At 31.2% G+C, this 12,880-nt stretch overlaps 1 protein-coding gene and 1 long non-coding RNA gene across 11 annotated transcripts in view; one reads left to right on the top strand and one right to left on the bottom strand.

Moving 5' to 3' along the window:
- RTKN2 (rhotekin 2) overlaps nucleotides 1-12,880 on the top strand; it is a 79,963-nt gene that overhangs the window by 14,378 nt on the left and 52,705 nt on the right. For all 10 annotated transcript variants that reach the window (XR_012029437.1, XR_012029436.1, XR_012029435.1 and 7 more), the window contains exons 3-4: nucleotides 6,524-6,582; nucleotides 12,034-12,087. Coding sequence is in view for 7 of the 10 variants with exons in the window: in XM_072823220.1 (XP_072679321.1) it covers nucleotides 6,524-6,582; nucleotides 12,034-12,087 (113 nt within the window). In the remaining 3 variants the exon portion in view is untranslated. The remainder of the gene's footprint in view (nucleotides 1-6,523; nucleotides 6,583-12,033; nucleotides 12,088-12,880) is intronic.
- The window catches only part of LOC140631900 (uncharacterized), a 47,552-nt gene that overhangs the window by 321 nt on the left and 34,351 nt on the right, over nucleotides 1-12,880 (bottom strand). The window contains exon 2 of the long non-coding RNA XR_012029442.1: nucleotides 3,925-3,993. This is a non-coding gene — a long non-coding RNA (uncharacterized lncRNA). The remainder of the gene's footprint in view (nucleotides 1-3,924; nucleotides 3,994-12,880) is intronic.

The following is a 12,880-nucleotide window of genomic DNA, read 5'->3' as shown; positions in this document are numbered from 1 at the left end:
TGACTTAAATAGTCAATTTTCATAACTTCCAGGGGCTTTTAAAGTTATATTTCTTTTTACCATGATAAAAAGTTTAATATATATGTTCAAAAACATATGTTACTGTTTTTCAAGTCTTCTATAGCCTTGCTTATTTTTTGACCAGTTAAACTGTCTTGGACTGAAAGATAGGTTGAGATTTTTGTTACTAAGATTTTTCGGTCACCCCTTGTATATGTGGTACTTTCTGTTTTATGAAATACTTGATGTCTTAGCACTGTGTACATACATACATGTTGCTAATTGCATCCTTTAGTATTATGAAGTGTCCTTTTGTTGCTATTGTCTCATAGTGCTTTTAGATTCTGGGATTGCCTGTTAACAAAATCCTAATGCTGGGCATTTCTTAGTGTTTGCATTTGTTTGCTTTTTCTTTGCCCATCTCTTTATTTTAGTCTTTATGAATCACTTTGTTGGAGGTAAGTTTCCAACAGTATTCATCCCAGAGTTGGGTTTTACATTATGAGCATATCTGAAAATTCTAGGGGGGGTTAAGCCTATTTACATTTATATTACAGATATATTTAGTTTTGGCTTTGTCACTTTCTTTTATGTTATGTTGATTTATGTGTATTATAATTGTGATTTATGTTTTAGTATTTGATCTATTTGTTCTTTTTAATTTTTTTTAAAATTTAAGAGTTTTATTGGTTACAGTAGTTATTAGAACTTTTTATTTATTTATTTATTTATTTATTTATTAAAGATTTTTTATTTATTTATTCATAGAGAGAGAGAGACAGGCAGAGGGAGAAGCAGGCTCCACGCAGGGAGCCCGACGCGGGACTCGATCCCGGGTCTCCAGGATCACACCCCAGGCTGCAAACGGTGCTAAACCGCTAAGCCACCAGGGTTGCCCCAGAACTTTATATTAAAAAAAAAATAACTATACGGTAACTTTATAATGACTTTAGCTTCTTTTTTCCCCTTACTTAGGCTTTTACTATTTTGTTTTTTTCTACTTTTAATGATATTATTTGTCTTCACTTATCATTTCTGGGAAGATCAGTGAACTTATTTTCCCATATTTTCCTTCTCTAGTTTGCTATTTTATTTTGGTTGTTATTATTTTCCAGGCTGTGTTCTCCTTTGGTTGAGAAGATAATATTTACATGCTAATCTTGGTCTTGTTTCTCTCTTTTGTTTTAGTCTTTGATCTATTAAATATGTATAATGTTCACTACCTTTTTGTACTTTTCCAAAATTATCTCTTGTTTGGAGAAAGGTTATGATCTAGTAGATTTCTCAATGTGAGTATAGCTTTCTTCACATTCTTTTATGTTTAGAATGCTTTCTTTAGTGTTCGTACTTAAAAGCACAAAAATTTTAATGTCGAATATTCTTTCTTTTGTAAGTGACTTGGTCTTCTTGTCTAGAGGCTGAAAATAGTTTTCACTAAAAGTCTGATAATTTTATTGGAGTATGTTGAAGGGCTGAGCACTTTGGCTTACTTAAAACTCTTGTAATATGTAGATTCAAGTCTTCTATTTTCAGACACTTTTCCTGGAGTTAAAGCCTCTAGAATAAAGCATTTAGTGTCTCATTATTTTGTTTTTAGTATTTAAGGACTCCAATTACATATAAGTAGGATCTTCTTTGCCTGTCTTCTATGTCTATCACTTTCTCTTTGATGTTTTAAAAAAATCTTTATCTCATTTTTGTCTTTTTGGCTCTTCTCATTCTCATCCACTATGTCCCTTAATGTACTTTCAGTTTTATGTCTTCATCCTTGGACACTTTGTATTTTACTCTTCATTTCAGAAATTATTTTATTTTCCTTTTTCTAATTTCTTTCCTGTCTTTACCTCTCATTTTTTGTTCATATTTGCCTTTCATTTGTTCTTTACTAGTCTGCAGCTTTAGATGTCAGATTCCTCACTTCTTTCATATTTGTAATAGCTTATTTAACTGCACTTAATTCATTTTAGAGTATCATGTTTGTTACTTTATATATATATTTTTTTTGGGGGGGGGAGAGTGGTTGATGGAGTATTTTTATTAGCTGAAGCATTTTGACTCCTGCTTTCATTTTATAGTAGATTTCTATGGATGTTTGGGTCCCTTTTTTTTTTTTTTTTGTTTGGTCCCTGGTTCAAATATACAGGATGTAGAGTTTTCCTGGGCCAAGTGATGATGGGTAGGTAGAGGGGCTTTCTTGCTTGTTTATTTGTTTTTGTCTAATTGTGTTTTCTATTGGAACTATAAAGAGTAGTTTCTTTAATAAATGATGTCTTTGGGATGTTGGTTAGTTGGTTTCCCGATTTTTTGATACTATTTTATTTCTTGAGGCTTTTAACTTCAGTTGCTTCCTCTTCCTTCTCCTTCCTCTTCTTCTTCTTCATTTTCATGAGCAGACCTTCAAAGGATACCTCTTTCATTGTGTGTCTCTTTTCATAAGACTAACAGCTTCTGAACCAGAATTCTTTTTAGACTGCCTTCCTTTCAACTTCCTAGGAACCAGTGCTATGGTATCCATCAGGTCTTGTGTCCATTGTCTTTTCTTCTAGGAGAGAGATCACAAGTTGATACTGTGTTTTACAATGGGCACCTGACTTCCAGGAGCTGGCCTTGATGGTTTTAGTTACCAATTTTCCCACTTACATGTAAATTGAAGTTTGTTTTAGTCTCTGTTTTCTAGTTATGCTGTAAGTGTGGACGATAGGTGATTTTATTTGCTTTCCTTGTTGATCTGAAAGCTTTTGTAAGATACCTGAAGAAATTCAGATTTAGTGACCATTATCTTACAAGAACTAGGAAGTCATACTCTGATCACTTTAAAAATGTTTTAGTCCCTCTTCTACATAAGCTCCAAGTTAAATACTGAGGCCAAAAATATAAGAACACAAATATAAGGATTACATATGTTTCTAAGAATGACATAGAATACGTTTAAAATATTATTTCATTCGGTACCTATAAGCTAGGTAGATATTTCTTCTATTTTACAGATGATGATGCTTAGGCTAAGAAGTTAAAAGTAACTCTTCACCAGAACTAGTTAACAATGGTAAGAGTCAAACCTAAGATTTAGTCTGAATCTACTAAATACTCCACGCTCCATCAAAATGGGCACATAATTTCATTTCATTCATTATTCACTAAACATTTATTGAGTGTCTTTAAGGTGCTGAGCTATATACCACGTACTGGTGATTCAGCAGTGAACAACAACAACAAAAATCCCTATGCTTCTAGAGCTTACATTCATTCTAGTAATAATAGTCTCTCCTATGGCAACCTGCCAATGTATCTCTTGTCTTAACTTCTGAAATACTTTGATTTTGTAAAAACATTATTAGTCAAAGTCATTTGTAGCACCTAAGTATGTATATCATTCAACATAATTGTGATTTTAATAATGCCACACTAACCAGTTTCTCATATTCCAGTTGCCTGATTTATTGCTTATATACTAATAAACTGAAAAAAGAAAAAGTACAGATGGCAAGTAAAAATTGCATACTCCTGGTATTTCTACAACAAAATATGGTATATTAAAGAATTGATTTTATTTTTTAAACTTTATATTATTTGGTGTCTGTTGAAAGAGTTTATTATGTCAAGGTTTGAAATAGAAATGTCTTCCCAATTTAACATACTTATGAAGTTATTAATTTTATACCACATAATTTAAGATGTTTAAAATTCCACATTAAGCACTGCTGAATGTTTTAGTTTTCACTTATTTGCATAAGAAGTGAAGGATTTTATAACCTGCTTCCAAATAATGGAATCCTAGTTAGAATTCTTATAGTACTTCATTAAGAAAATATAAAATACTTTCATCATTGTGCAATTCCTCATTATACCTTGTTAATTTTGGCAAATAAATGATATTTTAAATTCCCATATTGAGTAATATAAAATAGGATAATCTGTACTTACTCAATTTTAATACGGATTTTTGAGCAACAAAGTGGTTGATGGGCACCCTCTGTTGGTCATTTTATTTACCTACAAGCAGAAATTAATAAAGCAAAATTAAAAGTTTGTCTTCAGTACTTTTATCTCTGTCCTTTAAATTAGCATTTACAAGTCTCACCAAAATAATGCTCTAAACTGAGTTTATAAGAATAAGGTATACTACTATTTAGCTGTGCTTGTTTGGATAATTTTGTGGTTATTTGCTTTTTCCTTAGGCTGGCTCTCTAATTGTAGCATTTAGAATTGGCATTAACATTGCAGATTTTCAAACAAGTATTTATTTAACTGTAGCAAACTATTAGCTACAGTAGCACATTATTAAACAGAGAATGTTTAACAATTTTATTGTCAATTTGGATTAATTAGAAAAACATCACATTTTAGCACCCTAAATAACAGTTTGAAGAATTATTTGAATTGAAAATAATACAGGCATCAGCAAAATGAGGCTGAATTACTTCAGTGTGTCTCTCATTTTTTAAAAAAGAGATTTAATTATTCTGTAAGATTATATGATTAAATGGATTTATATTATAGTTTGATAATATTTATATATAATAACTGTTGGCTGGCCCTAGAAATGCCTATGCAAGTACATTATAATTATAGAGAAGAAAGCTGTACTCTGCCTTGTGAATAGTTTGGTGGGATTTTTTTTTTTTTTTTTTTTTTTTTTTTTTTAGTTTTTTGGTGAATATTCAGCAAGTTTGCTTTTGGTGGCTCTTATATTTCAGAATTTCTCTTACCTGCTAAGACTTCATGTTTAATCCAATTTAGTAATACCTAATGGATCTCAACTTTAGCATAATCTATGGCCTATTCCATAGTGCTCAAATTACTCACTATATTAGAGCTTTCTTGTATTTCTTCATTGAAATAAGTACTTTAAGAGTTTGTATTATGCATTGCTCATATAGAAGGTGTTTTTAGAAATATTAACTTATAAATGCCAGCCGGCTGTATATATATTGTATTTTTCTTATACCGTTTTGGGGAAATTGAGATTTGTGTTTGATTTCTAGTGTGCCTTATAGTAGGCTATTCAATTGAACTTTTCACTCTGTGATGAATAATCAAGCTAATGTTCTGCAACATGACAAACTAAACTTGCGTATAAAATACTGAACATGACTCTTTTAAAATTTATGATTCAGTGCAACATTTTTGAATAATGAGTACTTTTATTTTGTACTTAGTGAATTCCTTGTTTTTAACTTAAATACTAATATGACCAGAGAGTAATTAGATAGGATCCTGAGAAATTTATGGCTTTAGGTCTACTACATTACTTTAGTTATACCTTACATGTAGTTGTATAAATACTATATACATATCCTATGTAAATTTATCCCCTTACGTACATCAGTGTATTATTTCAGCTCATTTGGTGTATATTTCACTTAAAATGCTTATGTGCTTAATCCAGTAAGAGAATGAGAGAAGTAGACTGATATTTTATCTTTAAATTTTAATGTATGATAAAGAATAACTATATAATCTTTCTAACATGCCTACTGAAATGCAATGAGATGGTGTCATACTCTTCTGAAAATTAGTCACACTTCAAAATTCCACCAATCTTTCTCCAAAAACTCTCTTAGAATCAAACAGTATCCAAATGGAAAGTTTTTATCTTATCATATATTTGAAGTATCTAATTAGCCAGTAGTTAATTAGGTAACCAAATTAAGTGGAGACCCCCTCCCCCCAAAAAAGTGCAAAGCAGAATAATCTGGGAAATATTGCTCCAGAAATGCAATACTAATTTCTAAATGTGGGATTATTAGGAAATAAGATATTGGAAAAGTATTCAAGGGTGGGATTGATTCGACTTAACCAGGAGATAATTATTTTGAGTTGTTTTTATGGTAATATATTCTAAAGTTAGATCTGGAAGTGTCTTATATACTAAGAATTTTACTTGAGACTTTTTCTATTTTCATGATAATGTTTTGCTCTCCATATTTTATTTTTCCTGCAGAGCCACCCCTTCCTTTAGCGCCTGAGTTATTGTTTTAGTATATAGTTTTTTTTTAATTTCAAAAAGAAATATTATATGATATTTCTGCATATAAATATATAGGACGTAACAAATGTTTGATATTTGTTAGATTTTTATAAGGATAAAGTACTCCTGAGCAGCAAGTTCATGGTTGGGAAGCTCTTTAGCTTTTTCAGGCAGCTATAATCTGGTAAGCTAGAAATGTGATTTATGAAATGGCAATCCAAGGTATTACACTTCCTGGGACCTGGACAAATCTTGTACATCTTGCTTATAAATAAGTGTTCACAGAAGGCTTTCATTGTACAGTAAGCCAGTATATAATCATCAGGGATGGAAAGCTTATATGAAAAATGAAAGAGTTCCTCTATATATTTCTCTTAAAGGCAACTAGCTGTTGACTAAACATTGTGAAGTTTGAGTGAAGTAGTTTATATTATCTGGAAGTCATTATGCATGGATATGTGTCTGTTTTTAATATTTAGGCATTTGTGAAAGATTGTTAAAATATTGCTTTAGAAAAGATCATGTTTTCATTCGTTTTTTTCCTTTTGACAGTGATGTGAATTTTGAAAGTAAAGAACGAACAGCATGTAAAGGCAAGATTGCCATATCAGGTATGCTATAGATGGATTGTTTTATATTGCTGAATAAATTCTTTAAAGTACCTACTTGGAGTTGTTGGAGGTTTTTTTTTTTAAGATTTTTATTTATTTATTCATGAGTAACACACACAGAGAGGCAGAGGGAGAAGCAGGCTCCATGCAGGGAGCCTGATGTGGGATCGATTCCAGGATTCCAGGGTCACACCCTGGGCCGAAGGCAGGTGCTAAGCCACTGAGCCACCCAGAGATCCCCAGAATTGGTGGGGTTTTAATTTCCTGCATCCGTTTTTTCCCTCTATTTTATTTTGCATGTATTTGTGCTAAAACACTGTTTTCATCATTTGCTGTATGTTTATGTAAGATTTTACAGTTTGGGAAAACTGTTTCGTGTACATTACATGTATTATGCAGTTTTCTCTTGAGTGCAGTTTTGTGAAATAGATAGGATAGTTCTTTTTCTAAACTTAGAGGTTAAATGACTTCCATTAAGTGGTTTAGCTGGGCTGCAAACTCAAATCTTTAACCTTCCATTCCTTTTCTGCTCAGAAGTTTCAATAATATTTCTAATGTTTGTCCAGGCTAGAGGTTCCATGAGGGTTGGAACTCTTGTTTGTTTTGTTCATCACAGTATACCCTGAAGCCAGAACAGTGCTTACACATAGTAGTTGCTCAGGGGTATTGATTGGATAGATGACTGCTTCTTGTTTTCCATAGGATACAAAACAAACTATCCCCCCCAAGAGTTTTCCATACTGACCCAACTGTTTTTCTAGCCATGTCTTCAACTCCTGCGCGTAAACGGTCTGTGTTAGTCAGACATTTCTCTCCCAGTTCTGTCAATACACTGCCTGCTTCTGACACCCAATTAGCTCTTGAAATAACTATATTATCTTCGGGATCTGTTTGCTCATCTATAAAGCCTTCCCTGTTATCATTCCAGCTGGAAATGATGTTTTCTTTCTTTGAATTCCTAATGCTAGATAGACGACCCTTTACCACTAGATGGCACTTATGCTGTGTTGTCTCAGTTTCTCCAAACTGTTAAGGAAACTAGACAGTGGCTTGGAGATGCCACAGAGTGAAATGAACGCAAGGCTAACTCGTGTACACTAGTTAGGTAATGTACCTTTTACAAATATTATCTCATCAGTACATTTTGGGAGCAACAGACCTCCATCAGCCCTTAAGTAATAACTAGCTTGTTTCATTGGCCAGAAGCCTTGTTCTCTTAGCTCCAGGGAACATGCTGCTGCATTTCAGGCTCTCTCACTCAAGGAACGGTTTTTAGAAATGTCTTTATGGATAAACAAAATTCTCATGCAGGAAGGATAGATTTGAATTTTATAATATGTAATTGTCCTAAATCATAGGAATTGCCCTCAGCAAAAAATTCTTCTGAAAAGTAACTGAACTATATAAAATCTGTTCCTTTTTTAATAGTTATTTATATTCATATTTTCATCTTTCCAGTTATAAGACTGGAAAAAAACATGTTTTATACCTCTTTTATGCTTTTGATGCCAAACACAGTACTTTTACATAGTAGTTGTGCACTATGTTCAATACATTTTAACGTGAATAAATAAAATATTTAAGATCTTTAAGGGAGATTTTTCTAAAAATACTTAAACATAATCCTCCATTTCTTGTTTCTGACTTAGTGCCACTAAGTATACAAGTGAAATATGTTAAATTGCTGTGAAGACTAAAATGACATGATAGAGTTAACATCTATTGACATTTTATAAGTTTATTAGCTATAGCAATTCATGATATTAATATTTACCGCACATTTAGAAGAGTGCTTAAGTAAAAGCATTTAAAGTAAGAGAAAAAAAATCTATTTTCCTGACCACAAATATTCAAGTGTAGAAATTAAACTTATTTCTGCATGTGTTCCTTCTTTCCAAAAGATAATTTTAAATTAACTTAAGGAACTGGAAGTCTCAGAAAATGGGATACATATGTAATTTCTTTTCATCTTTGCTTTGACTTAGTTATATCTTTTCTGTGTATTTGTAAACAATAAAAACAAAGAAAATTAAAAACTAATTCACTTTTATAAGTCCATTTTGACATTAGGATGACTTTTGTATTGATCAATATGAGTATTGGCAACAAAGGTTCATAATGTTTTGAGATTACATTGATTAACAGGTGATACCAGGGTTTTCCATTTCTAGCTTCACCACTCAATGGCCAGATCCTTTTAAAAATAAACAGATAATTCAGGCATATCTGATCATTCTTACTAAACATCAAATAATTGTACTGTGGCAATTGACTTAGCTTATTCAGTGACTACTAATTCAGTTTTTAAAGGCTAATCAATTCATAAAATGTCTCAATTTTTACTTCTGAAAATGATAGAGACTTTTAGGAGTTGATAGCATCAAGTTAGCCATTGTATTATGTATGTCTCTTTCAGTTTATTATATAAGGGTCAATGAAGACATAAAAAGAGGCAAAAGTAAGAGCACTGTAAGCTAAAGCCGAGTCAACCATTTGCAAGAATTTGAAAGGAATTTCTACTATTTGAAGCTGAATTAAAAATCATAGTTGGTAGGTTATACATCCTTTGTTATCTGAACAGTACCTGACCAGCTTGGAAATAGATAAGAAGTGTGTCCCTTCTCTTGAGAATTTGATATAGATAGGCATGGGAAAAGGCAAGACTGACCCCATGGGCTATTGGTGTGTAGCAGAGGAAGTCAGGGTTCATGTTCCTCCCAAGCCAGTGTAAATAGTTAATACTACCCTAATAGGGCAAGAACAGCTGTGAACAAGAACAGTTGTGAAATGAGATGAATCAGCAACTGTGGTCAAGCAAGAAGTAGGCTCTTTGACAGGGTATCAGCCAAGTCATAATTATAAAACAATAAAAGCAATCCTATTAAAATCAAGAACAAAGTAAAAATATCTATTATATCAATATAACTGACACAATTTTAAAAATTGTAGCTAAAATAGCAAGAATGAGAGATGAAACTACTGAAAAGAAATAGAGAAATTGAATACTATTTTAAAATAATAGATTACAGACCTAGAAAATCTAAGGAAATTTATTGAAACACTATTTGAACTAATAAAGAATTCAGTAGAAGTGGCTAGATTCAAGATAAATATACAAAAAGTGGTAAACTGCTCTCAAAACCAATATCTAGTTAGAAAATATGGCAAAAATTCTCTTTTACAATAAAAACAGCAAAAAACAAACATAAAATATCCCAAGAATAACCTTAATAAAAATGTAAACATAACTGTATCATGGTACTATATCTATTGACAGAATATTATAAAGTTCCAGTTCACAAATTAATTTGGATAATAGAATTCTAATAAAACATTTTGGAGGGGGAATTTGGACAGTATATTTCTAAAATTTGCATAAAGAAATTAGCAATTTAGAATAACATGCTTTGGAAGGATATATTTCTAGCAAATGGTACAGTATATTATAAAGATTCAGTAGTTATAATAGCATGGTATTAGTATTAGGATAGACAAAAACTGATAAATTATTCAATTAGATCTGTAAAGCATATACCCAAAGCACAGATACTTACTCATAAGGTCACATATGATAAAGATCCATTGAATCATTAAATCAATGAGTAAGGGAAGGCCTATTAGATGTATAAATGGAGCTGGAACAATTATTTTTATAAGAAGAATATATATATATATATATATTTTTACCTCATATACCCAAAATTCTCACATAGATTAAATAATTAACTTTTAAAAGTACAGAGCATAAACAATATGTTAAAAGAAAAGTGGATCATGGATACAAATATTCACTGAAATGGCAATACATGTTTTAACATTTTTCTTGTTACTTAGGAAAATGCAAATCTAAATAAATCTTGTCAGCTGGCTATTAAATTAGTAAATATGTTTTAAAAATTATGGTTGGATGTATATAAAGTGTTTAGCTTGGCATATGGAGAGAGCCTAATAAGTAACATTTTTAATCAAAATGGCTCAGGCAGCCGTGGAAGGAAACTCATATATACCTAGCTGGTTGGGTAGGGTAGAGACAAGGGAGTATTATAAAGGTTTTCTAGAAAGGAAATTAGAAATAGGCACTATGAACTTTAAAAAGGATTCTAAACAAATGAAAATCTAGACAAGATCATGGGACTTAAAGTGAAGCAAAACATAAATGTAGCCAAGAAGCTTATATTCATAAAGATTTGTAATTATTTTAAAGTGGCATAATTAACCGGTATGAAAATATGCATTTAAATACCATAAGTGTAATAGGGAAATATCGTTAAAATTTTTCCATAAAGGTTTAAAGTATTTATATTCTGAGTAATTAAAACTAATTTCAAAAAAATAAAAAAAGTAAAACTAATTTCACTTTATCATTGAACTTTCTACTGTATTGTGTTATGCTGTAATTCATACATCTTAATCTACTTGGTAGAACTTTGATTCTCTTTGAAAATGTATAGATACTGGAATGTCTGGGTGGCTCAGCAGTTGAGCAGCTGCCTTGGGCTCAGGGCGTGATACCGAGGTCCAGGGATCGAGTTCTGCATCAGGCTTCTTGCATGGAGCCTGCTTCTCCCTCTGCCTATGTCTCTGCCTCTCTCTCTGTGTGTGTCTCTCATGAATAAATAAATAAAATCTTTAAAAAAAGAAAATATATAGATACCATTAGAATATCAGAGGAAAATTGTTAATCTCGTATTTAAAGGGAATAATGAAGGAAAAATTTTGACTGTGTCAAAGATCTAGATTAACATCTAGAATAGATCATTAAAACAATTATTTTAAAGCTTGAAGAATATATGAATGAGAGAAAATATGTTTCTATCTCCTTTAAAACATATACCCTTTTCTTGGTCTCAAAGAAGGAATGCATTACTCTTTTCAGTTTTAGTTCTTAAGGGAAATGCTGTAGTTTGTAACATGAATATATAAAGATCTGAAAATTCTTTCCTAGACCAGTTAAATCTTCTTAATGGAAAGAGTTTGTATCTGTTTGTCATGAACAATGATCTTAGACAAGTCACTTTTCTTCATCTTTAAAGTTTGCAGAGTGGAAGTCCTGACGTCCTTTCTACCTATTATTTTCTGATTTTGAAATGTATTTACATTAGTTGCTACTGCTTACCCCAAATAGAAATTCAACAATTTCATCTATTTCAAAAACATAAATCACAAAATGAAAATGTTGTGGCATAAGCTTATTACAGACCTTACTTAATAATTTGTTGAATAATAGTTGATAGAGTTTTTGGTAAATTATTTAAATAACTTAATAGATTTTATATTCCTAGTCTAGGCAATTTTTGAGAAAATATTGCCTGGGTTAGAATACTTAAATGATAAATTTTATATTGGCTTTAATAGTCAGAATCCATTATTGAATTCAGAGGTTCATTTCACTCTAAGAAATGAAACTTATCAAGATTATTACCTGTCATTTCTTTTTCCCTTTCTTCATAGATATTCGAATACCACTAATGTGGAAAGACTCTGATCACTTCAGCAATAAGGAGCGTATGTATGATTTTAATTTATATTTGAAATGTTTTCTTTAAAGTATATAGTAAATTTGTGATTATTGGGGGGAAAAAAGCTGCTTCCACATTGAAATAAATTGATGTCATTTGGCAGAATAAATAATATCTTGCTGAACTGTGTTTTCTCAGTTTTAGTACAAATATGTTGTAATTACTTGATATTAATTAAGATAATGCCTATCTAATGTACTTTTAGTTGTTGATTGGAACCTATACAAGGAAAGTAACAGGTTGGGAAGGGAAGTGTGCAACAAAAGAAAATGTTAAGGCAGCATTTCTTTTTGACCAGAATCCAGGAGATCTTTTTTGCCTTGTTTTGTTACTTCAGATTATTTAGCAGAGTATAAGAGGGAAAGATTTTTACCTCAATCTGATTTTTTTTCCCCTTTAGCATTTTATGGCTTTATATAGTCTTCACAAATCCATGTAATGCTTAGGTCATAGAAATTAACCTCAAATGATTTCTAGCTGTTAGAGGCAAAGCGGAAAAGATATGATAATCCTTTATCTTTCTTGTCTATTGTGATAGCTTTGTTCCTCATACTTTTAAAAATTGAATCATATTGAGCATAATTAGTTTTATATGAAGAATCCAAAATCAGGTTAGTATATTTGTTATTCAATTAGGAAATATAATTTACTTTACAAAGGAATACATGTGAGGATTAAGCATATCTTTCTGATTACTATAGAGAATAAGTTTTTCTGAAGAGCTACATTTTCTCAATAATGAGGTTTTAGCCCTTTAATCACCCAGTACTTTTAAAAAA

Source organism: Canis lupus, chromosome 4 (genome assembly GCF_048164855.1).
Source record: "Canis lupus baileyi chromosome 4, mCanLup2.hap1, whole genome shotgun sequence".
NCBI classification, from domain to species: domain Eukaryota; kingdom Metazoa; phylum Chordata; class Mammalia; order Carnivora; family Canidae; genus Canis; species Canis lupus.
This window is presented reverse-complemented; position numbering and strand designations above follow the sequence as displayed.